The following is a 26,485-nucleotide window of genomic DNA, read 5'->3' as shown; positions in this document are numbered from 1 at the left end:
TGAATACACATTACCACACACACTTTACTAAAAAGTGTTTTGTTTTTTAATTATAGTTCCCTAAGTCAAAATATTCATGAATGCTGATGATACTTTTTTCAACTATTTTTTTTTCATTTCATATACTAATACTGTTTTTCATCTTAGTGTGTATTAGATATAGTGACCATACAGAGATAAAATGGAATTGGACAAGTACAGTTATTGACTTGTTTGGATTTCTCACTGTGACTCACTGTTTAAAATTTTAATGTTTAAAATTATAAAAAGTAAGCAAAAAGAAATGAACTTCTAAATGACCATCTAGATTATTAACAAAATCACTCTGTGGAAATCATTAAAAAGTGAAGTTAAAAACATTTCTATATCCTGAGTTATTTTTTATAAATTAGTGTTAAATCCATGATAGTTTTTCTTAGGTATTCATTTTTTTTCATTTACTCTGGGCAATTCTTATGAGAATACCACTAGCAGAAACTACTTTCTATAATTTAAACCAAGTCAAAACTATTATAAGAAATACATGGAACAAAATAATTTATCAGTTTCTATAGTTTAAGAGAGGTTTTGTAGTACCCCAAATTTTAAATTATAAAATGCAACTGTGACTTTGCCAGTGTAAATGAAGATAAAACTATTTTATGTTGTATAAAATTTAAAAATGCATTATATATAAATCAGTTGTAGTTTTTAAAAATTATATTGTTATAGTTTACTCAGACTTAGTTGTTTAAAATTGCTAGAATGATGGCATCCTAACTTAAAAAATATCATTTTATGGCTTTTTCTTTCCATAAATCATTTTAGGAAGAGTTTGATTTGTATAGCCTGGAAGGCTTCCGACAATTTTTTTCAATGTATGTTAATGTAACTGTAGGAGTAGGAAAAATTGCTTCCCTCTACCTCCTAGGTTCTTGGGCTGCAGTGTGAATTAAATTGACATAAGACAGAGTAACCAGAAAATCCATTTTAGTTATGTAGGTAGGCATTGGAGGTCCCCAAAATATGTGAGACTCAAATCTGAGGCTTCTATGGATAGCATCCAGAACTACCAAAAGGAATAGTGGCCTGGGCTTTCTTGGAGGTGGTAGAAGTAAGTTATGAGAGCAGAAGGGGAGAAAATATATGGTGAATAGAGTTTTCCTTGTTTACTAATGAAAATTTCCTTTATATATGGAAATTTCTTTTATAAAAGGGTGACTTTTGTAAAAGCTACTCCTGTGTCAGCAGTTTCTCAAAATATCCAGCTTGAGGTATTTGATAACTGAAGAGTTATGGTTTAGAGTGGCATGTTCTGGTCTCCCCCAGCCATATTTTGATGTTTTGATATTTTTGGGTGGTGTATCCCCCAACCAGTATGAACACTATTGATTTATAAATAGTTTGACCAGCTTCCTTTCTTTTTTGACGAGCCTACAGTATGAAGCGATGATTAATCAGTCTTTGTTTAACAATTGCAATGTTTAGTCCATTTTTCGTACTCATATATAATATTCTACAATTTTGCTTAAGACTACAATTTTGCTTTTTGTCTTCTCTTTAAGCATTTCTCTTTATTCATTCTTTCTTACTTTCCTTTGAATTAAACTGAAATTTATTATTTTTATCCTCTCATAGCTTTTTAGGGTTCTAATTACTTATCATTCTCTTAATGGTTACCACAGGATCACAATATGCATTTTCAATTTTTGCTATTTCAATAAGAACGTTTACCATCAATAAAGCAATTTACAACAGATTTACTCCATTATTCTTCTCCCATTTTATGCTGTTACATCAACAAATACCTTACTTCTAGCAACGTTTTCTCAACACTTAGGACATTAGTTTTGTTTTAATTTTTAGGTAGTCAATATTTATTTATAATCACTCACATATTTTATTATTTCTGGTGCTACTCCTCTCCCCCTTTTTCATGTGTTGATCTATAATCATTTTACTTTTACCTAATATATCTCTCATCGATTTTGGCAGTGGGCAGGGAAAACTAAGGATTGAAACTAGGTCCTTGAACATACTAGTCAAATACTTTACCTCTGAATTACACCTCCAGCCTCTTTGATGATTACAAGCAATGAATTCTTTCAGTTATTGTTTGTGCAGTCTTCATTTTTGCAAAATATTTTCTCTATGCCTAGCATTTGGAACGTTCTCAAGCTATCATTTTTAGAACTCTAAATGTCTAAGTCAAAATTAAGTTCATCACATGACATTATGTGTAAGTAGTATGAAAAGTTAAGGGGAACAAACTTAATGAGTGAGCATCAAGGTAGTGGATACTTCTGTCGCCCCACTCACATACCCTCTACCTGGCCATTTTTCTGCCTGGCTGCTATGTCCTGGCTGCTAACACTCTGCTGCTCTATCCTCTGAGGAACTGTATTGAACAAAGCAGAGCCATCTCTATTTCTTACCTATTGCAACTGAACAAGTCATTATAAAATTTAGTGCTCAAGGCAACAATGAGCATTTATTATTCAATTTTCTGTGGGTTAGGAATTTGGAAGCAAGTCATCTGTGGAGTTCTGGCTCAGTCTATAGGGAGACTATTGTCAACAAGCCTCTGGGGCTTTGGTCATCTGCAGACTGAGTATGTTCTCCCATAGTGGCTCAGTGATGTGACTGTTAGCAGGAAGCCTCAGTTTCTTGCCACTTGTGAGCTCGTCATAGAGCTTTCTGAGTGCTCTTTCAACTTTGTGACTGGCTTCCTTGTGAAGGTAAGGAATCTAGGAGCGAGCCAGGCAGGTCTATCATTTTACAGTCTAGTCTCAGAAGCCACACAGTCGTTTCTGCAACATCCCATAGGTTACATAGCTCAGCTCTTTTCACTGTTAGAAGGGGATCCACATGGCATGAAGGGGAAGATTGTTGGGGTCCTCTTAAGGAGTGCTTGCCACCCATCTCATCCCAACTACCTCACCTGCTTGTCAGCAGCTGACAGGCAGTAACTGACAGGATGTGGTGATGTAAGAGGCTTGCCCCTTTCTTAAGGTGCTGAAATTCATGCTTCAGCACTCCCTGTGGTCTCTGGCAGAAGCTGGCAACCATATTTCTGCTTAACTCCTTCCTCTCCACCCTCTCCTCTTTTCCTTTCTCCCTTTCTCCCTTCAAAGAATTATCTGTCTGACTCCAAATTCCTGCCTTGGGCACTGCTTCTAAGAAATCTGACCTAAAGGTGTCTGAATTTGAAAAAAGTAGCTAAAATAAATGCAGAATGAGTGTAAACTAAGAATTTTAGTGTCTGTCCTAACTGTGGACACTTCTTTACATAGCCCCAAATTCCTAACCTTTTCTTTTCTCCCACTTTCTCCATTGTGTTCACTTTATAGAAAACTCTGTTAGATACATGTTTTTCCTTTGTGCTAACATTTGAAAAAGAATGATTTTCTTATTAAAATAAGTCCTTTTCTTATTAAAATAAGTTGTGCTAAACAACTTCAAAGTCTGTGTAAGTCTGTTAGCTTGGGAAGGAGGGAGCCAAACTGGAGTTGGATTAGTTTATTTCAGAGATGTGACCGACCCAGTTCAATCTTCCTTATTTTTTTCTATATAGATATTATGATCTAATTCACCACTCTGTATTATTGACACATGCTATTTGGTGTGGTCTCCAGAGTGGAGGAAATCGAGGAAGAGCTTCTGCTCCTTTAAATAGCCAGCAACGCATCACTATGTCCTCCTTTTGGGCAGAAACCAATCAGCACAGCTGTATGGGACATTGTACTCATATAGATGTCTAAACCATCCCAGGCAGAGTGATCTCCCTGTGGCAGTTCCTGTTCTCTGCTTGATTCCTTGAAGTTAGCTGGTAAGAATAAGCTATTAGCAAGCTTAAATCGGTGATAATTAGCTGTACATTATTATTTCAAAGTGGTGTGGCTGTGCCAATTAAGTGGGTAATTAGGAAAACCCCAGGACAATAAATTAAGACAGAACCTCAACACAGGGCCCCATCTGTTCGCCAGCAAGCATTCCAATTAGCCAGGCCTCTCATTGAAGAATGCAGGGTAAAGGGGATTGGTCATATTCATGGGTGTGTATTTGCTGATAGAGACTGTCCTAGGTGCTTAGTAAAAATAAGATAATTTTACTATCAGACAGAATTCTGATACCAAGGTGGGGAGGGGAATTTTTAAAAATATTGGATTTATAAAGTTTCAAACACAATATAAATAGTTTATGGATTTTTCCCCCAAAAATTTATCTTCAGAATTTAATTGGACATCATATCAGACAATTCCATTTTATCCTAGTGTGGTTTATTAAATCATGATTTGAGTGAAAATTTTATTACTTGGAACATTAACAATTTTATTTATTGAGAATAAAAACTGAAGAGGACTCTCAAAATTGCAGAGTTTATGAAGACAAATGAGACAAGGCATCAAGAACAGTGATTAAATTGGGAAAACTTCAGCCATATATTAAATAAGAGCACGTTAATCCTATTTAGGATTATTACTAAGATAGAATAGGTTTATATTAAATGGGATCACTAAACTTAAAATAAATGAGTTTATAGTTTCATAATCAAATCTACATAATAGTTTATTAATGAAGACAAAATAAACTAATTTTTAAATTTTTAATTTTTTTCAATATAGCACACTGGGTACATGTGTTTGTTCACATGGTAAATTAGTGTTAATATACACTGGGTTTAATCTGATGTATCAAAAATGCAAATATTCCTTGGGTGAAAATATTCCTAGGTCACAGAAAAATCAACTCTTTGAGAAAAATTTAATATCACTTATAGAAGTAAAGAAAGCAATTTACAATCTATTTCCTAAAGGAAGTTAGTGCTTCTTTGAGGTGCCAATATTATTTATTACCTGTAAGTTTAATTTACTAAAATAAAGGTCATGTTCCCTTCAGTGAGAAAATTTCTGTTTAATTTAAAACAGTGCTTGGTAGGTGGTGGTGGTAAGTGCTTCCAGGGCAGGGAGGCCAAGACAAAGCTTTTAGACAGGCGCTGAGGGAACACAAGCTCCCAGGCAGGCCAGAGTTAAGACCTACATGAATAATGAAGATCAGGACCTGCAGGGGGTCAAAAACCAGGCACACAGGAAGAACAAATGCCAGAAGGCAGAGCAAACATATGGCAAAAGTTTAGGCTAGTTCTTAACATTTGGGGATCACATATCCTACTGAGAATCTGATAAAGCATTCCCAGAAAAAGAAAGTTCATAAACAAATGCATGCAGAATTCTGTTGCCTTGAAAAGCAATTTGCTCCTCCTAAAACTACTTTTAAAAGTAAGATGTATTTTTTTTTAAATGAATTTGTTCTTATCTTCTACATGTGTTTATGGAAAACATCATGGCCATTTCATGAAATATGTTAAACTAAATCCAAACAATGGAAAATTCAACTAATACTAAATATTATTATCTTCTCCTAAAAGGAGTGACAGCATTAACTGCTTGGTATAAACTATAAGTAAAATTGTGATGAACCTTAGATGTGCCTATATGCACATAGTTTGTATCCAACAGAATTCCACTTTGTTTTTTCTTGACGGTTACTGAAAATTGTAGAAATTTTTTGTAACTATCCTTGGCTGCAATTAGAACTTTCATAGCTGGCTGGCTTAAATAAGGTTAGACTTATTTTAGGAAGCATGAGCTTTATTGCAAATCCTTCAGGTTCCATTGGTGCTCCAGATGACTTTAGTCCTCACATTAATTGTGATGTCTGTAATGCTGAGGCTCTCAACTTTAGGATAATGTGAGTAGAAGTAAATCTTCACAAGTTTCTCATTACTGAAAGATTAATAAGGTATGTATTTTCAAGCCATAAGAAGAAGAATGACCTTTCGATTGGAGTTTTCAAATGGGTTCTGCAAAAACCTTCTATTTCTTTTCATTTGTTCTAATTAGTTCTATATGACAGTAGAATGCACTTTGATACATCATATATAGATGGAGTATGACTTCTCATTCTTCTGGTTGTACATGATGTGGAATCCCACCAGTCATATAGTTATATAGTTACATAGGGTTAAATGTCTGATTTATTCTACAATCCTGCCCACCCCCTCCCCTCCCTTCACTCTCCTCTACCTAATATAAAGTCACTCTATTCTTCCCTAGCTGTCCCCCTTATTGTGAATTAGACTCTGCATATCAGAGAAAACTCTTGGCTTTTGGGTTTTGAGATTGATTTATTTTGCTTAACATGATATTCTCTAGTTCCATTCATTTACCAGCAAATGGCATAATTTCATTCTTCTTTAAGGTGGAGTAATATTCCATTGCATATATATATAAATCATTTTCTTTATCTATTCGTTTGTTAAAGGGCACCCAGTTGGTTCCATAGTTTAGCTATTGTGGATTGAGTTGCTATAAACATTGATTTGGCTGCATCAATGTAATATGCTGATTTTAAGGTCTTTGGGTATAAACCAAGGAGCGGGATAGCTGTATCAAATGGTGGTTCCATTCTAAGTTTTTTGAGGAATCTCCATACCACTTTCCATAACTGTTGCACCAATTTGCATTCCCACTATCGACGTATGAGTGTACCTTTTTCTCCACATCCTCATCAACACTTATTATTGTTTGTATTCTTCATTGCCATTCTGACTCAGAGGAGATGAAATCTTAGTTTTGATTTGCATTTCTCTAATTGATAAAGATGTTGAACATTTTTTCCATATATTTGTTGATTGATTGTACTTCTTCTTCTGTGAAGTGTCTGTTCAGTTCCTTGGCCTGTTTATTGATTGGGTTCTTTGGGGTTTTTTGAGTTCTTTATATATCCTGGAAATTAATGCTCTATTTGAGGTGCATTTGGTAAAGATTTTCTCCTATTCTCTAGGCTCTCTCTTCACATTATTGTTTCCTTTGCTGAGAAGAAGCTTTTAGTTTGAATCCATCCCATTTATTGATACTTGATTTTACTTCTTGTGCTTTAGGGGTCTTGTTAAGTAAGTCATATCCTAGGCCCACATGGTAGAGATTTGGGCCTACTTTTTCTTCTATTAGGGGCGGGGGTCTCTGTTCTAGTACCTAAGTCTTTGATTCACTTTGAGTTGATTTCATGCAGGGAGAGAGATAGGGATTTAATTTCATTGTATTATATGTGCCTTTCCAATTTTCCCAGCACCATTTGTTGAATAGGCTGTTTTTTCTCCAGTGATGTAACAAAAGAGGTGAAAGACCTCTACAATGAAAACTATAGAACCCTAAAGAAAGAAATTAAAGATCTTAGAAGATGGAAAGACCTCCCATGCTCCTAGAAAGGCAGGATTAATATTATCAAAATGGCCATAGTACCTAAAGCATTATATAAATTTAATGTAAGTCCTATTAAAATTCCAATGATATTCTTCCTAGAAGTAGAAAAAGCAATCATGAAATTCATTCAGAAAAATATGAGATCCAGAAGAGCCAAAGCAATCCTTAGCAAGAAGAGTAAAGCAGGAGGCATCACAACACCAGGCCTTAAATTATACTGCAGAGCCATAGTAACAAAAATGGCTTGGTATTGACACCTAAATGACACAAAAACCAATGATATAGAACAGAAGATGACGTAAATACAGTTATCTCATACTAGACAAAGGATCCAAACACCTTCTAAGTACAGTTTTGCTGGTTGTACCAGGAGCTTTAAACAATGTTCATAATGGTGACTAAGTATCTCATTTAATGATTCAAAATATCTCTTCAACGTGGAAAACAAACTATGAATGAAACTCTCTTTCTCTCTCTATAATATGCCTGAGAGTATATTTTCTGTCTTTTTTTCTTCAAAAATGGGGGTGGTGGTACCAGTAAACATCCACAGAATTGAAAAGAAATTAAATTTGGCTACCATTTTTTTTTTCCTACTGAAATTCTCAAAGAGGTGAGGAGAATTCAAAGTTCATGCAATGGCACAAATGATTTTTCTTTATGAGTATATAAAAGTTATATCAGAATATTTCACAGAATCTTTGGGAGCTGGTAAATCAAGATGGTAAGTGAAGCTTGTCCCTTTTACTAAAGGAGCCAAATTAATTGCATTGGAAGCATCGTGGATCCTTGATCTACAGCAAGAACATCAAGCACTATCTTCCTCTTTTGTTCTTTTGCACAGCAGCAAAGAACATTTCCAACATTTTAAGTCTACCAATGCCTTTGACATGTAGGTTGTAAATTGTAGATTTCCTGAAACTAAAGCCAATTTTTATATCAGAGTCCAGAGACACAGGTATTTGAACTAAACCAGAGAAAGTATCTGAAAATATGCATGAACAATTCAAACCGGGTAAATATGTCCATCAATAAGATAAATTTTTGGATGGAGTGTGACCAAGCATATCTGATTATCAGAGAAAAATGAAAAAAAGAAATTGAAGCAAACTATTTTATTGTCGTTCTTCTCAATCCAAGAGGAAATACTATTGTCAAAAATATGTTCCTGTTCCCTAAATCATGAAATTTATTTTTAAAACATTAGTAGCCACAGAAAATATTTTATTGTAAAAGAGAATTTTTGAGATTTTACCTAAAATACTGAATCACAGAATATAGGTACTTGATAATGATTCTTTGTATGAATGACATGCATTAGAATCAACACATTTGCAAATACTCCACTTGACTTAACCTTTTTACTGGTTTTGACATAATCATTTAAAAAAAATCAATAGCATACTTCTTTAAGGCAGTAGGATTGAACAATTAATTGCATATTTTAATTAAAATGAATGAACAAAAATGTTATGAAGTACAGAAATCAGAAATTATATCATGTATCTTTAAAAGAGATGTCCAGTTTCTTTATTACTATCTGACATATTTTAGATTTGAACATGTGGTCTGGTGTTTATTTAAAAAAATAGATTAAAGACTTTGTTCAAAGTCCTTTTTAATGGAGAAAAGAATCAGTTCTTTTTAAGACACTCTTTTCTATAACATGTAGCAATGATATTAGAACAAGTTTTGAAAACCTAATTTGAAAACAGGTTGAAATCACTGTAGAGGAGGATCCATTCAATTTTACTGGGACACTAATGGTAACATATTGGGTTTGGAAGGCCCTCGAAGAGTGAGGACTAGAAGTATCCTAATTGTGCAGGTGGCTATGAACTTCTAGCTCAGGGTTGGCATAAAAGTGTCAGAGAAGGTTTGACAAGAAACACCTGTCAGAAAAGAACCCTCTGCCAAGGATATCCAAGAATATTAGTGAATTTTCTGGGCTTCTTTCCATTTCTCTTTCCCATTATTTTCCCTCTTGCTCCTCAGCCTACCACCCATTCTTAACCCCTTAGCTATGCTGAGAAATCACAGTCAATCCTTTAATGAAGGAAAATCCTGTCATGTGAACTGGACTTCCTATGAAGAGGGGAAAACCTGGAATCACTTAACCAGGAAAGAAAAAATTCTTCTCTCTGAAAATGGTGTCAAACCTGAGGTCACAGTTCTCATAATGAGCAGGGAGTTCAGGTGAGGTTCAGAGAGCAGACTTCATGAGTTTCTCTTTCAGAACAAATATGGTTTTTTTTTTTCTTTTTAATCAAATATGAATGTAATATGCTTGAAACACATTTATGTTTGTGATAAATGTGCCTAGTGCCATATATTGCTCCCAATGAGGCATTCTCCCTCTCCTCCCATCTCTCTGGGGCCAAGAAACTTGACTTCAACTCTCCCTAGACCCCATCTAACTCCATAAATTTAATTATTTTCAAGCATTTACAGTGGAATCTGTTACTGCTGTAGAATAGAAATCTAAAAATATTTTGTCAAATAGAATGACTTAGGTAAGAATAAAGTTGAATGATTAAATATAGATTCAGAACAGCAAGAGAAAATAGCTCTTATCTAAAAACATGTAATTATATATTTCCTCTGCTGAGCAGGAGACTGACATTTTAAATGTCTACTGTTTGACAGCTGTGGTCAGACATCTCTACAGGGTTGAGCCTGCTCATTAGTGCCACATTAACCTTAACTTTGCCTCAGGCCATTAACTAGCAAACTGCACATTTGACCTTTGTTCTACAGATATTTTCAAACAGTGTGCTAGGCCCTGCTTTTAATTTGGGTTCTGTATTATGTGTGGACTGACTTTAGGGGTAGAAAAAAATCAATACATGTCATTAAATAAAGAAACATGTGGTCTGAGACATTCCACAGAGAAAAGCTCCATTTGAAAATAAGATTCTTCTCTAATACTTTTCCAGATAATTAGCTTTGGTCAAAGTTAGAAATAGTCTCTTCAGTATTGTAGTCAATGGAAAAGAAGGAGTGGAAATACAGTCTGTGACAATTTATAAATGTTTTAAATGAAACAAATTGCTACTAGTTGAGGCCATTAGATGGAGAGGTGTACCTTTTGAAGATAGCTGTTTCCAGAAATGTCTTAGGAAGTAAAATGCAAAATCAAATGTGGATGAGAGCCACATTCTTAAAGGCAAACAGCTCCCTAGAAGATCAGCAGTTTGAGACTTACATGGTCTCCACTCTTCAAAACATACATACATATTTTTTTTTGTAAATAAAAACCCAAATTAATTTAGTGAAATATCTTGTTAGGCTATGTGACTGTTACTATATTCAGTTTATGACATAGCATAACAGCTATATAAAAATAAGTGAGACCTATATTTATTAACTTGAAAGGAGTTCAGGATATATTATCTAGTGAGAAATTCCTATTTTATCCATGTGTACATATTGGTACCAGTTTTGTGAGACCAGTCCATCTATAAATCTCTGATTCTTTGTTTTTAGATCCGAGCTCTCTCTCTCTCTGGTCTCTCTGATTGCTTGTCAGTGTACATGCAGAGAAAGCTGAGGAAGGACAAGCATCAGACTGTAGACATGGGTTCCTTCAGGAAGAAGGGATGGAAATACTATGGAGATAAATATATCTGCTGTAGAATAGAAATCTACGTAGAAACTTGCTCTTCATGCACCTTTTAATTGTTTTACCGCTTAGTAGAAGGTATATAACTTTTAAAAATAAAGTTAATAATAATACTACAGTCAGTTGGAAATGTTGCTCAGTTATACACTGGTAACTGGGTAGTTCTGTGTCAACAGACCCAGAAAGGACAACTTCAGGGTGGGTTTCATTTCCTTCTTTAATTTTTTACCATGTGATATGTCAGGAGACCTTTCTGGCATTGTTGGCCTCAAGGGCATGGGAAGCAATGAAGCAATAACTATGCTAGTCCATGTTTCTCCCTTGCCTTTAGTAAGCTCAGGGCAAACAAGGCTGCAGGCTATGAATGAGCAATTGTGCCGAAGCCTTTTTCTGTCTTCACTGTGCTAGCACAGTGCACAAAGATGGTCATTAGCCAGTGATTAGAATTTACCCCTCTCCTCGCTTCCTGCACTGGGCATTTTGGATGGGTCAAACTATACAGATCACTCCTGTCTGAACATACAGTGTTCTGCAGATTTTGGCAGGAAGCGATGTTTTATTATCTACGTTTTCTATTGTAACAATCCAAGAATAAGTGTGTTTTGCTAAAAATGATAATTTACATGAAAATTTTAAAACAGAAATATTCTTCTAAAGATATTGCTAAGAGATATCATTTTAATTAACTAGCTACTTAATGAAATAAGATATTAAAGTCTGCATTGACTAAATTCCTCACTAAATAATAACTAGCATTTCCTTTTTCACTTTACTGATTTTCACTTTCCTTATTTATAAAATAAAAGGTGAAGCTAAATCACTGGTTTTACAGCTCAGCTCACATCAGGGTCAGGTCGGAAGCATTCAGAAAACCCAGATGCCTGAATCCCACCCTAGGTCGATGAATCTGAATATCTGAGGGAAAAACCTAGGCATACAGTTTAAAATGTTTTCTTAGCGGAGATGTGCAGTGAGGACAGAGAGCTGCTAGAGTAGATGATCCCTTAAGGATCTAACTCTGTCTTCATATCATACATCTTTGATATATTAATTATGATAGCTATGTCACACAGGGGTGCGACTAATGTGTCATCGCACAGTAATTTCAACATCACATGTACATAGAAACTGTCTTGAAGTAGAGTTTGACACAGTTTGCAATCCTATCTTTCAGATTTTTTTTTTTTTTCTATTTTCTAATGCAACACACTAGGAAGGTTTCTGGTATTGCCCACCATCTAGGAATAGTTCCACTAGCATTAAGTTTCCCAAGTCATCTGTATTCTTTAGGAACTTAAAATTATCATCATTTTAAAAATATGTCCTTTTGTAGAAACTTATAATTCTAGAGGTTGATAAAAACTGAGACTTGTAGAATTTTTGTGTGTGTGTGTGTGTGTGTGTGGGTGTGTGTTTATGTTGGATACCAACTATGGTCCAAACCCTGGGGATATGAGGACGATATGGCTCTGGCCTTGGGAGAACACATCTTCTACTCAGGGAGACAGACTCACAAGTACCAGAGAGCAAGGATGTGAGCAGACAAGTGCTGGATGAGAAGCAGGGAATGAACTCACAAGCGTTACACAGGTTGATCAGGGAAGGAGTTAGAGAGGAAGTGAGATTTCAGTGAGATCTTAACGGATGGGTAGAAGGATAGTCAAGTAGGGGGAAAAGGCAGTTCTAGATGGAGGAAACTGAGTGGGCTAAGCCTGGAAACAGGTTCAGTAAATCCTGAGACATTTTATGCAATGTGTGCAACATGGTCTTTGCTGTAGTGTGTGAGGAGAGAGAAAGGGGACAAAACTAAGGGCCAGGGGACCATCTGTTACACTGTTGCAAGTCCAAGTAAGAGTTTAAGTTTTTATATGGACCTGACATGCAGACTTCAAATAATACTGAGACCAGAACATTTTCCTCTTTTCCTTTAGATATTTTCAAACTGTTACTCTCAATAATTATATCTGATTTCTGTATTTTAAAAACAAAATGGAAAACTGTCACAGGTAGCACAGTTTTCAAAGGATCATTAGCTGGAACTTCTTATATCTCCCTGCATTTATTATGCTCCCAATTTTAACTGGAAATAGTCTCATGATTATGAAAAATAACTGTAGTGACTGTAGTCACTCTTCCAGTTCTTAATTTTGGAATCATCTTAAGAATGTAAGATTTTATTCACTGAGACATTTCTTGTAAAACTGGGAAAGGAGTCATGTGTGTAGTAAGCTGAAGTGAGATATGAATTCTGGTAATAGACCACCATTAATTGTCTCTGTGTCAGTAGCTAAGGCTTTCAGACCTCACTGGTACTACTAGTATTCTAGTCCCTCTATTTCCTTTATTTTGCACCAATTCAATTATTTTTTCTACCTCTAATATAGATCCCTTGGTCCCTAATGCAGCCACATTTTTCAACACTATGCTTAATTCCTGAGACGCCCCCAAAAACCAGAAACAACAACCACAAAACAACACATAATATAATATTCCAAAGTAGAATCTCCCCTCAAATTTTTATCTTCATAAGTCAAATTTATCTTAACATTCACAGAGACTTTATTTTCCCTTATTTTAATCTCAGAGGAAATTTCTCCAAAGCTATCTCTGTTTTCAGTAATCCTTCCTTTCTCTTCTTTTCTGAATTTATAACCTGGTGAAGTGGCACATGCCTGTAATCCCAGAAATCTGGGAGGCTAAGGTGGTATAGGATCATGTGATCAAGGCCAATCTGGGCAGTATGCAAGACCCTGTCTTAAAAGAAAGAAATCTGTGATTAATCAGTTATTAGTTTTCCTTTCCTGTCATTGTATCAATTAAGAGAGACCAAGTTAAAAATGCAGTAGCAAACTACCCCAACACATCATTGGTTTAGGAAAAATATATTTCTGTGCAAAGTCTGTGCCCATTCTGGTTGTGCTGGGGTTGCTAATGAAGTTGTCAGTGCTTACCCAGAATGCCCACCCAGGCGGTTCTGAAAGTACATACCATGAAGGAGCATGTATGTTGTTCACACACCCAAAGTGAGTCCTATGACCAAAGCTAACTTACAGGGCCTAAAGGGCCCAGAAAGGAGAGAACTGGGGTATTTTGGAACAAGCTTGGTATCTCCTTTCCTCTACATACAAACATTTCCAATTTTCTCTTATGTTCAAGTAAACATAACCAAAAAAAAAAGAAAAACTGCTGTAGTTTTCCTTTTTGAGACTTTCTACCTTTAGTTTCTCATCCTCTTTGAATGCTCAGCACTCTCCAAGTCTGAAGTCTATGACTCTACTGCAAATATTTTCATTATTGTATTAGACTTCTAAGGCTGCCATACTAAAATTCTATTAGGTTGGGCTGTTTATATACCAGAAACACATTGTCCCACAGTTCTGGAGGCTGAAGTTCAAGGTTAAGGTGTCAGCAGGTCAGATTTTCCTGAGAATTATCTTTTTTGGCTTGCAGATGGACACCTACCTTCTCCCTTTGTTCTCACAGGATCTTTTGTCTGTGCCATATATCCTCACATCTCTTCCTCTTCTTATAAGGCCATGTGTAATGTCTTTGCTCTGTGGATCATGCATGGTCACATATGCAGTCCATGTAAGTTCCAAGGGTTCATCTTTGACAGCAAACCTCCCACAGCACTCATGGCTCTTGCAAAGGTAGCCATAGCATCTCTGAGTGCTTCTTTGAAATGGAGAATTTTGATCCCTACCATAGAATTATTAATTCTGAAATGAGCCTATGGCAAGATTCCCAGGTCATGTTTACACATAAAAAGTTTGAAAAGTCATGTTCTACTGGATTTTTCGACCTGAGAATTCCAAAGAAATCTCAAACCAAACAGGTTGAGAATGGAAAGATTGATTCCTTAATTTTTACTCACTGATTAATTTGATGGCTATTTGTTGGATTTATTGTATGTCATCTTCACTCCTCTAGAATCTATAGCCGTGAACAAACAAACACACCAACAAAAAACCCTAACCTACTTGAATTTTTTATTCTTAGAGCCAGGAGGTAGATAGTGAGTACATATATAACAAGGTAGGTTAAAAAGTGACATGCGTCAAAGACAAAGGAAATAGCAAACAGGAAGAGGGTAGGTGTAAGTGTAGCGGGGCCCACTGAGAAGGTCATGTTCCCCCTCCTTCATTTTTTAACTTGGAGTGTGATACAATCATCACCCCAGTCACCTCAGTGGCAAAATCAAGTAAAATTTATCTTAGAGTCCTTTCTTTACCTGCCAATTCTAGATTCCTAATGTCTTTTAAACCAATCACTGTTCATGGCATCCACTGGCAGGTTTTTTTCACCTTCTGTTTTTCCTCCCCTTGAATTTTGTTCATAGTCCCTGAAGTGACTTTTCTATTTCTTTTTTTTTCACTTTTTTTAACACATCAAGATATGAAATCTATCTTTACTTTTTTTGTATTGAAAATTTTTTCATTATCTTTTTTGTCAGGGATAAATTTTTAAAAATATTTTCATACATGTATATAGGGAAAATGTCTGTCTCGTTCTATCATCCTTCCCATCCCCACCCCGCCCTTGTTCCCCTCTGCATAATCCAAAGTTCCATAATGCTTCCCTATCCACCCCCCACTATGGATCAGCATCTGCTTATCAGAGAAAACATTCAGCCTTTGGGTTTTGGGGATTGGCTTATTTCACTTAGCATGATCTTCTATAGTTCCTTCCAAATGCCCACAAATGGCATAATTTCATTCTTTAAGCCTGAGTAATATTCCATCATATGGAGATATCTATATCTACATCTATAAGTAGATATATATATATATATAGATATATAGATATACATATAGATATATACCACATTTTCTTTATCTATTCATCATTGAAGGGCACCTAGTTTGGTTTCATAGATTAGATATTGTGAACTGAGCTGCTATAATCATTGCTGTGGCTGCATCAATGTAGAATGCTGATTATAAGTCTTTTGGGGTATAAATTGAGAAGTGGGATTGCTAGGTCAAATAGTGGTTCCATTCTAGGTTTTCTGAGGAATCTCCAACTGCTTTCCAAAGTGGTTACACCAATCTGTAGTCCCACCAACAATGTATGAGTGTACCTTTTCCCCCACATCCTCACCAATATTTATTATTGCTTGTATTCTTTATAATTGCCATTCTGACTGCAGTGAGATGAAATCTTAGTTTTGATTTGTATTTATTTAATTGCAAGAGATGATGAACATTTTTTCATATGTTTGTTAATTGATTGTATATCTTCTTCTGTGAAGTGTCTGTTCAGTTCCTTAGCTCATTTATTGATTGGGATATTTGCTTGCTGTTAAGTTTTTTGAGTTCTTTATATATTTTGGAGTTTAGTGCTCTCTCTGAGGTGCATGTGGTAAAGATTTTTTCCCATTTTGTAGACTCTCTCTTCACGTTGTTGATTGGTTCCTTTCCTGAGAAGAAGCTTTTAATTTGAATTCATCCCATTTATTTATTCTTAATTTTATTTCTTGTGCTGTAGGATTCTTGTTAAGGAAGTCAGGTCCTAAGCCAACATGATCAAGATTTGGACCTACTTTTTTCTTCTATTAGGCACAGGGTCTCTGTTCTAGTGCCTAAGTCTTTGATTCACTTTGAGTTGATTTTTGTGCAGGGTGAGAGATAGAGGTTTAATTTCATTTTGCTACATATGGATTTACAATTTTCCCAGCACCATTTGATGAATAGGCTATCTTTTCTCCAATGTATATTTTTGGCACCTTCATCTACTGTGAGATAATGATATTTTTTGTCTCTTTGTCTTCTATTTTGTACCATTGGTCTACATGTCTGTTTGAGTGCCAACACCATGCCATTTTTGTTACTATTGCTCTGTAGTATAGTTTAGGTCTGGTATTGTGATACCTCCTGCTTCACTCTTCTTGCTAAGAAGAATTGCCTTGGCTGTTTTGCATCTTTTATTTTTCCAAATGAATTTCATGATTGCTTTTTTGTATTTCTGTGAAGAATGTCATTGGGATTTTAATAGGAATTGCATGAATCTGTATAACACCTTTGGTAGTATGGTCATTTTGACAATATTAATTCTGCCTATCCAAGAGAATGGGAAGTCTTTCCATCTTTTAAGGTCTTCTTCAACTTCTTTCATTAGCATTCTATAGTTTTCATTGTAGAGGTCTTTCACCTCTTTTGTTAGATTGATTCCCAAGTATTTTATTTTTATTGAGACTATTGTGAATGACTTAGTTTTCCCAATCTTTCTTGCAGTGCATTCGTTGCTTATGTATAGAAATGCATTTGATTTATGGGTATTGACTTTTTATCTTGCTACTTTGCTGTATTTATGAGTTCTAGAAGTTTTCTGGTGGAATTTTTTGGATCCTCTAAATATAGAATCAAATTGTCAGCAAATAATGATATCTTGAGTTCTTTTCTATTCATATTCCTTTAATTTCTTTCTCTTGCCTTATTGCTCTGGCTAGAGTTTTGAGGATGATGTTGCAGTTTTTAGAGGGAATACTTTCAATTTTTCTCCATTTAGAGTGATGTTGGCCATAGGTTTAGCATAGACAGCTTTTATAATGTGAGGTATATTCCTACTATCCCTAGTTTTTCTAGTGTTTTGAACATGAAGAGGTACTGTATTTTGTTAAATGCTTTTTCTGCATCTATTGAGATAATCATATGATTCTTGTCTCTAAATCTATTGATGTGATGAATTTATGTTTATTGATTTCCATACATTGAACCAACTTGGCATTCCAGGAATGAACCCCACTTGATTGTGGGGTACTATCTTTTTAATGTTTTTGTATGGGATTTGCCAGAATATTTTTGAGAAGTTTTGCATCTTTGTTCATCAGGGATGTTGATTTGGAGTTTTATTTCCTTAATGTCTTTGTCTGGTTTTGGTATAAGGGTACTACTAGTCTCAATGAATGAGTTTGGAAGGTTTCCCTCCTTTTCTGTTTCATGGAACAATTTGTGGAGTATTGGAGTTAATTCTTATTTGAAGGTCTTGTAGAACTCAGCTGAGAATTCATCTGGTCCTGGACTGTTCTTGGTTGGTAGACTTTTGAGAACATCTTCTATTTCATTGCTGGAAATTGATCTGTTTAAATTGTATATGTCCTCCTGCATGAGTTTGGGTAGATCATATGCCTCTAGCAATTTGTCAATGTCTTCAAGTTTTCTATTTTATTTGAGTATAAATTTTCAAAATAGTTTTTAATTATCTTCTGTATTTCAGTAGTATCCATTGTGATGTTTCCTTTTTCATCACAAATTTTGGTAATTTGCATTTTTTCTCTCTTTTTCTTTGTTAGTATGGTTAATGGTTTATCAATTTTATTTATTTTTCTCAAAGAACCAATTTTTTGTTTTGTCAGTTTTTTCAATTGTTTCAATTTCATTGATTTCAGTTCTGATTTTAATTATTTCCTGTCTTCTGCTGATTTTGGTGTTGATTTGTTCTTCTTTTTCTAGGACTTTGAGATGTAATGTTAGATCATTTATTTGCTGACTTCTTGTTCTTTTAATGTATTAGCTCAATGTAATGAACTTTCCTCTTAGTACTACCTTCATAATGTCCCAAAGATTTTGATATATGTTGTATCGGTGTTCTCATTTACTGCTAAGTACTTTTTAATTTCCTCCTTGATGTCTTCTTTTATCCACTCATTCAATAGTATGCTATTTAGTCTCCAGATGTTGGAATAGCTTCTATTTTTAATTTTATCATTGATTTATAATTTCATTCCATTATGATCTGATGGAATGCAGGGTAGGATTTCTATTTTTTTTTTTTTGTATTTTCTGAGAGTTGCTTTGTAGCATAACATATGGTCTGTTTTAGAGAAGGATCTTTGTGCTGCTGAGAAGACAGTGTATTTGCTCAATGATGGATGAAACAGTTTATATATGTTCATTAAGTCTAAAATATTGATTGTATTATTTAATTCTATAATTTCTTTTTTTAGTTTTTGTTTGAGAGATCTATCCATTGGTGAGAGAGATGTGTTAAAGTCACCCAGTATTATTGTGTTGTGGTCTATTTGATTCTTGAAATTGTGAAGGGTTTGTTTCATGTACATAGATTCTCCATTGTTTGGGGCATATATCTAGGACTGTTATGTCTTGTTGGTGTATGATTCCCTTATGCAGTATGAAATATCCTTTATTCCTATAACTAACTTTGGTTTGAAGTCCACTTTGTCTGATATGAGAGTGGAAACCCCTGCTTATTTATGCAGTCCATGTCAGTGATATGTTTTTTCTCAATCTTTCACCTTCAGTCAGTAGATGTCTTTTCCTAGGAGGTGAGTCTCTTGAAGACAGCTTTTTGTTGGGATTTTATTTTTGAATCCAATCTGCCAGTCTTTGTTTTTTAATTGATGAGTTTATATCATTAACATTCAGGGTTATTATTGAGATATGATTTGCATTCCTGGTCATTTTGGTTTATTTCTGGTTTTTAATTTGATTTAGTTTCTCCTTTGACTATTCCTTTAGTGTAGTTCCTCTCTTTGCTAGTTTTCACGTTTTTTTTCCATTTCCTCCTCATGAAATATATTTGATGATGATGTTCTGTAGTGCATGCTTTCTAGTTATGAATTATTTTAACTTTCATTTATCATAGAAGGTTTTTGTTTCATCTTCAATCTGTAGCTTAATTTTTTATGGATATTAAATTCTCAGTTGGCATCAATATTCTTTTTAGAGCTTGATATTATGTTATTCCAGGACCTCCTTGCATTGAGGGTCTGTGTTGAGAAATTAGTTGATATCCAAATTACTTTCCTCAATATGTAATTTAATATTTTTCTCTCATGGCCTTTAAAACTCTATTGTGTATATTAGTCATTCTTATTATAATGTGCCTTGGTGTGGGTCTGCTGTAATTTTGTACATTTGGGGTTCTGTAAGTCTTGTAGTTGATTTTCCCTTTCATTCTTTAGATTTGGGAAATTTTCTGATTTTCATAATTGATACATTTCAACTGCTTATCCCATGAAGTTCTCAAGTTATTTTTTCCTTCTGTTCCTCTCTTCTAGTGTAGAGAACATCTCCTCTGTAACAGGATAGGGATTGTCATTTCTTTTTCTAGAACATTTGCTTATGTCAAAAAATTTAGAACTGATCTCTTTAGGACTTGATATTTTGAAATGTGAAGACTCAAGTTCTTTGTACTTCAAAGCCTTTGTTTTAAAACTTAAAAGTCTTGACCTAAATTAAAAATACTATAACCTGGATTTTTATTCATTTTTTCTCCCATAATGTATAGGGAGACAGGAGGTAGTGTGGGAAGACAAAAGCCTCACTTAACATATTAAATAATAAGCCCTCCAATTACTTTATTGCTTTCATTTTTGTGATTCTGAAATATCTTGTATAGCTGGAGTTTGTGTCATATTAGTTTATGTTCTTAGATACCAAAGAGAAGATCCAGATAGGAAGATAACCAAAGTCTAATAAACTTTTAATCAGTAAGCAATTAATTAGCAAGTTGTAAGCGTCTGACATTTTGTTCATGGAAAAGAAAATAATTAGTATCTCTGAGTTTTGGTGCCAGCAGCTAGTGAGAACTTTAGGGAGGTTAATGAAGGTACAAGAGTGTGTGTGTGTGGTGTGTGTGTGTGTGTGTGAAAGAGAGAGGGGGGGCAGAGAGAGAGAGAGAGAGAGAACAAACACTGGTATATAGTATTCACACCTGGAATTATGTAATATTCATACCCAGTGAAAACTTTTATTCGAAGAATGAATTTGAATGTTAGTATTCTTTTTTCAGGATACTATTTTGTTATTTTGTTCCTGGTTGTTAGAAAAGTATCTGAAATATATGAAAATGAGTGAGAAAACAAAAATGTTGCATTCTAAACCTTATACACAATCATATGTCATTTGTGTTAACATCCGTTATGGATTTGGGGATTTAAATTGACTTCTTTGTTCTTTCAGAGAATTTATCAACAGTCTTCGACTGTACAGGTCATTCTATGGCAGCTTGGCTGACCAGCTTTGTGTTAATGAATTAGCTGCTGTGGATGGGCTACCCTGCTGGAATGGAGAAGATCTAGTAAAAAGGTATTTTATGTGTCGTGGTCTGTGAAAACATAACTGCTTTTCATCCTTGCTTTCTTTTCCTGAATCTTGAATGGATTACTTCAGTTTTAACTTAACCACACAAGTTAGAGAGTAACTCTTTCTCTTTAATGTGTTCAAAGAAAATCTGATTCTTTTTGACATTTTAAAAATACAACATTCTGTAGTGTATTGAAAATTTCTCTTTTCATTTCCTCCTACTTGTGAATTATACAACAATCCTATTTTTACTTTAAGTATGACTTATCTTCCAATAATTTTATCAAAGTTTTTGAGTTTAATTTCATGACAATTAGAAAATAAGAGAATTCAGTAGAATGTAAATACAAGGCAAGAATTCACTGATATATGGAAATGTGCCTCAGCAGTTTTAATGTGTTCTTCTTAGAGTGGTCTGAGAGAGATAGAGTGAGAAAACAAGATAGAGAAAGCATGTTTATTAGTGGGGGTACTTTTATGTATATTTGTTTGAGGCATTGTTTATTTGTATCTGTCAATTGTTTTGAAATTTAGGAGTAAAATTTCACTTTTACCTTTGTTCCTCCCTATGTGGAATATCTTTGACAACTCTTTTCCTTTGCTTCCTATAACTAATTATACTCTCATATAATCCCCTCAAGTTGAGAAAGTCTTAAATTTTCCCTCTGTGGTCAATAAAATTGGTTGGGAACTAGTCCTTTGATTTGCCAATGCTGGCAATTTCAACAGAATGTGTGATAATGAGGCTTTGTGTTTATATTTGGATTTCTAAAGCCTAAAATAGAATATACTTTTTATTTATATACTTTATCCATTAATATGTATACTTTGGATTTAAATTTGTTAAAAATGTGCTTCTTTTGAACAGTCTACAAAAAAGAATATAGGATTAGTTATGCTTTATTACTTAGAAATGCACATACTCTTTATGAAGACAGGTGATTCGGCTATCAGAAAAACAGTGAGTTCATTTAAAGTGTTATTTAGCAAAATAAATTTAGTGTGTGTTATTCAGCTTTTTGTTGCTGTGACCAAAATACCTGACAAGAACAACTTAGAGGAAGGGAAGTTTATTTTGGCTCATGGTTTCAGAAGTTTGATCCATGATTGCCCAACTCCAATGCTACCTGTCTGAGTGAGGCAGAACATCATGGAGGAGTGTGTGGGAAGGAGAGCTGCTTACCTCATAGCTGCTGGGAAGCAGAGGGAAAAGATACTTCACCCCCAAGGTTACAACTCCAGTGACCTACTTCTAGTCATGCCCTTCCTCACTACAGTTGCATACTGCCTAATAATCTACTCAAATTATTAACCAATCAAGTAGATTAATCCATTGATTAGGTTACAGCTTCCAAAATCTACTCATTATTTCACCTCCAAATAGTCTTGCATTGTCTATCATATGAGCTTATAAGGGCTTATATGACATATGACATATGACATTAAAATGTCGATAAAGCCATATGACATATGTCATATGAGCTTATAATACCTCATATCTAATTCATAACACTATGATAAATACATAATAAGATAAAGTTTAGTGTCAATTTATATAATAAAAGCTGTTTGCATATTTCTGGGAGATCATGTTCATTATTATTAAAAGTTACATTCCTGAAATGTTAAATAATTATTTTACAGTTGATATATGAATAGCTTGTAGAGAGTATTAAAGTTCACAGAAAAAGATTGTTGAAGACAAGAAATGTGATTTTTGTTTAAATAAAATATATGGCCAATATGGCTAGTGCTATAATTTCATTGTGTTTCTTAGACATTAGAATGTAAGAATTTCTTAAATATTTCTTTTGCTTTTACTGAGAGTAGTCATAGCATGCATGGGACTTTTACTTCTAAAAATAGTTATGTCAGTATGATTTCTACTACTAGGTTTGGGTAATTAATTTCTAATTTGTTTTATACTTTTAAAATTGTAGTTGAACATTTTATGTGCATTAATAATTTTTTTCTATAGGGACTAATGAGAATCCCACAATCATTAATGAAAAGTAAGCATATATTATATTAAATACATTACATCATCCAAATCTATAGCTATAAGAATTTTAGTTTCAATTTGTTCCATACTTTTGTTACTAGTTGGTGTGAGGTTTATGTGATAAGATAGACTACTGGAGAAGTCCATGATTTTTACAAAACATTTTGGAGAGGTAGTATTTTCAACTCTGAGATCATATTTTCTTCCACAAAATACATTTTTAAAGATCTCATTCGTGGTTTACGAATAAAGAAAGTACAAATTTACAAGAATTCTTCATGGACACTGTCTCCATTTCTGATAAGAGAAAAGATTGGTTGTTGGTATTCTGACCGGCTGGAAGCTCATGCCTTTCCTTTCCTATACACATGGGCCTCCTGTCTATTAGCCCCTTCTAAGTGCACAGAGATTCCAGCTTCCTGTGAACAAGCTTCACTTGGAGTCCATCTATGCTTAAATAAAATCTCTGATCCCATTTCTTGGTGGACATTTTTTCCTTCTTTCAGTTTTTTTTTTTTTTTTTTTTTTTTTTTTTTTGACTTTGATGGCTATGTCACGGGTCCTCTACCTATTCCTGTTCCCCTTGGTATATAGCCAACAGATGCAGACACATTTTACCTTCTTAGATTACTTCCAAAATGAACATGTTTCAGCCCCAATTATTTTGTAGCAGTGAGCTAAGGGTTTCACAAGCATTATCTCATTTAATTCTTTCAAGACTTGAATACTCTAGAGTTCATTGGGCTATATCTCTTTTTCATTTGATGTTGAGAAAACTTTCATGTCTGCTTTGACTTTTTGAAAGTTTAACTAGTTATACTTCCATTTTTGACTCAATTCTTATTGTAAATTTACAATGAGATGTTTTTCAGTGCAAACTTGATGCTAAAATCTAAATTCCATACATTGGTTGATTGATTATGTTATATTCACAGTGAAATATTATGCAGCAGTCAGAAATTATGCATACTTATAAATGCTATTATGCTATGTTTTCAAATAATTCTTAACTAAACAGTAGCAACAAGATAGTATCTTTTTTAATTAATTTTTATTTTTTACAGACTGCATTTTGATTCATTGTACACAAATGGGGTATTCATTTTGTTTCTATTTTTACCAGCATGTCTCAATAAATAAAATGGATGCAAATATTTGTTATACAGAGACTATTTCTGGAAGGTTGCAGGAAAATTGTTAGTCTAAATTTAGAACAAAGTCCTGGGGGTGGAGTTTAATTTTAAAGTTTTTTGTACATATTTATTTTTAATGAAGATGGTGTTATAGCAATACAAAAAGGGGGTCTTTATATGGGCCCTTATTGTTTTCTTTCTTTTTATAAATCTCGTTACAAAATATTACTTATAGTGCCATTTATTTATACATTAAATTTCCACTAAATCAAATTTTCATGACTTGTGACCTTGTTGTGTCAAAGCAGTAATGGATATGTTTCAATTTTGAACTACTGAATTTATCTAAGAACAGTCTTATATGAGGTTGAATCCAGATGACTGTAGCAATATTAAATTTTTAACCATTTTCTCCTTGAGAAAAAATGAAGTTTAGTAGTGAGCAGGAGTGAAAAGCTGAATGTGATCCTCATATAAGATATTCATTTCAGAGACCTACAGTTAGATAAGGTAAATAATGCCATCCAATTTTGAGAAAATGGATACCAAGTGAATGTATATAGACTATTTTCCTTTTTTATGGTGGGTTATAATGCTGAAGTTCATCCTGGAAAAATTATACCAAGCACATCAATGGCTAAAATTGGTTGCCAAGATTGAGTTTATCATTCATTATAAGAGCAGAGTGATTATTTTGGCAAGCTCTCTTCTCCTGCAGGCATTTTTTAGGAGGTGGTTGATAAGATTATTTATGTGCACAGATGTGCTGCCTCAAAGAGGAGGAGAACCACAGAGACTCTTTCAATATCATTACAGTCCTGTAAAAGGGGGGGAAATCACTGATGTGCTCATCAAAAGAGGTGAAATTCTTTTGTGCTTGTAGATGAAAACATCTCAAATATTGATAGTGTATAAAGCAAGTTTAATTTTTAAAGACTGAATTAGACATATCCTGTACGGCAACACTGAGGTCAACAGTTCAAACAATGTCTGATTTAAGATGGAAATTTGTTACTGAAATCCGCAGTCTTCATATCTTAAGGTCCCTCTTATCAAACCCTCCTGTCTCTTCATCATGAAAGGAAATTGTTCTCTGAAAGACATGACAGTCCCTCCTTTGCCCTCAGTTCTCAGTGATTGCAAATTGATTGTTCCATGATTTGTATTCCTCTTTCTGGGCATTGAAGTCTAGGTGACAGCTCCTTAATTACTAGGACTTCCTTTTCCCTTTTGATTAATAGACAGATAATCTAGTAATTCTCCTTCAATCGCCAGGAATTTATGATCTCCACAACAACTCTTCAACTAGTCAATAGCTGTTAAGTACTCTTATAAAATTAATGTCACAGTATTTCCACTTGTTCTTGATTTAGTTAATGTTCCTGAATGCTTCCTTCATAATCTACTTCTGTTTAGCTTTTATAAGGTGATACTTTTTCTCAAATGATTATAATTGAATGAAAACAGAAAAACTTAGAACTCTCTGAAATTTTGTACTTCCATTATCAGTTTCCACTCTGCCCATGTAGTGACATATTTCCTGGTCACTTTTGTTTTTTCAATTTCTCTTTTCTCCCTTTTTACCTATTCTCTATCTTGAATGCTACCTTATTTTCAAACTTTTTTTTTTTCTTTCTTCCTGATCTGACAGCATTCAATTTTGTTTTTCCTTTTTAAACATGTGGTCTAGTTTTCAAATGTTAGAATTTCATTTTAAGAAGAATCAGGTCTCAAGATTGTTCTGTTTTATTAATGTAACAACTAGTCGCTTCCACTGTGTTTTCTGTGTAAAAGCAATACGTTTTTCACATCTTAAACACCATCTGCTTCCTATTTGTTTTACTTTCACATTCTACCTTCCAATCAGGTTTTCTAATATTGTTGAGTAAAACCTTCCCAATAATCATTGTTGTTTTTATATCTATGCCCCATCATATTTGGTCCAAAATTAGAAGTTACTCAAAAAAATGTGATTCACAGTGTTTTCTTTCATTTCCCAGCAATGAAATTACCACTACTGAAGCTTGAAATTCCCACTATTCACAGAATAATTTTCAACTAAATTATTTTCCCCATGTAACTGTATATACAACTTTCCAAACTCCCACATTATCTTGAGTCCTAGAGAAATAAGTCCCTTTATTTGTGTTTTATTTTTGCTCCTAAATACAGTGAAGCCATTATAATTCCTTTTGCCTTTATATGCTATATATTTTCTTTCTTTTTATCTGCTGCAATTTATTTTAGAATAGAATGCCTGTATTATCTGAGAGGCTAAAAATGGTTAATGTCATTGAATATCTCTGAGTAATTTTTCTGAAGATAAGACGACAATGAGGAAATGGAATCTTTATAAGTGTTAGTGAGAAGTAAGATTTGGTGCTTTGAGAAGTGGTTTGATGAGAACACTTTGGTGGTTAATATCTGCCTCTAAAGTG

At 34.2% G+C, this 26,485-nt stretch overlaps 1 protein-coding gene across 3 annotated transcripts in view; it reads left to right on the top strand.

Annotated features, from left to right (window-relative positions):
- Nucleotides 1-26,485, top strand: part of Gpc5 (glypican 5) — a 1,347,364-nt gene that overhangs the window by 299,744 nt on the left and 1,021,135 nt on the right. For all 3 annotated transcript variants that reach the window (XM_047554610.1, XM_047554611.1, XM_047554613.1), the window contains exon 5: nucleotides 20,790-20,915. In XM_047554610.1, coding sequence (XP_047410566.1) covers nucleotides 20,790-20,915 — 126 coding nt within the window. The remainder of the gene's footprint in view (nucleotides 1-20,789; nucleotides 20,916-26,485) is intronic.

This window comes from Sciurus carolinensis, chromosome 5 (genome assembly GCF_902686445.1).
Source record: "Sciurus carolinensis chromosome 5, mSciCar1.2, whole genome shotgun sequence".
Taxonomy (NCBI): domain Eukaryota; kingdom Metazoa; phylum Chordata; class Mammalia; order Rodentia; family Sciuridae; genus Sciurus; species Sciurus carolinensis.
Note: the sequence above shows the minus strand (reverse complement) of the source record. Positions and strands in the feature narration are given on the sequence as shown.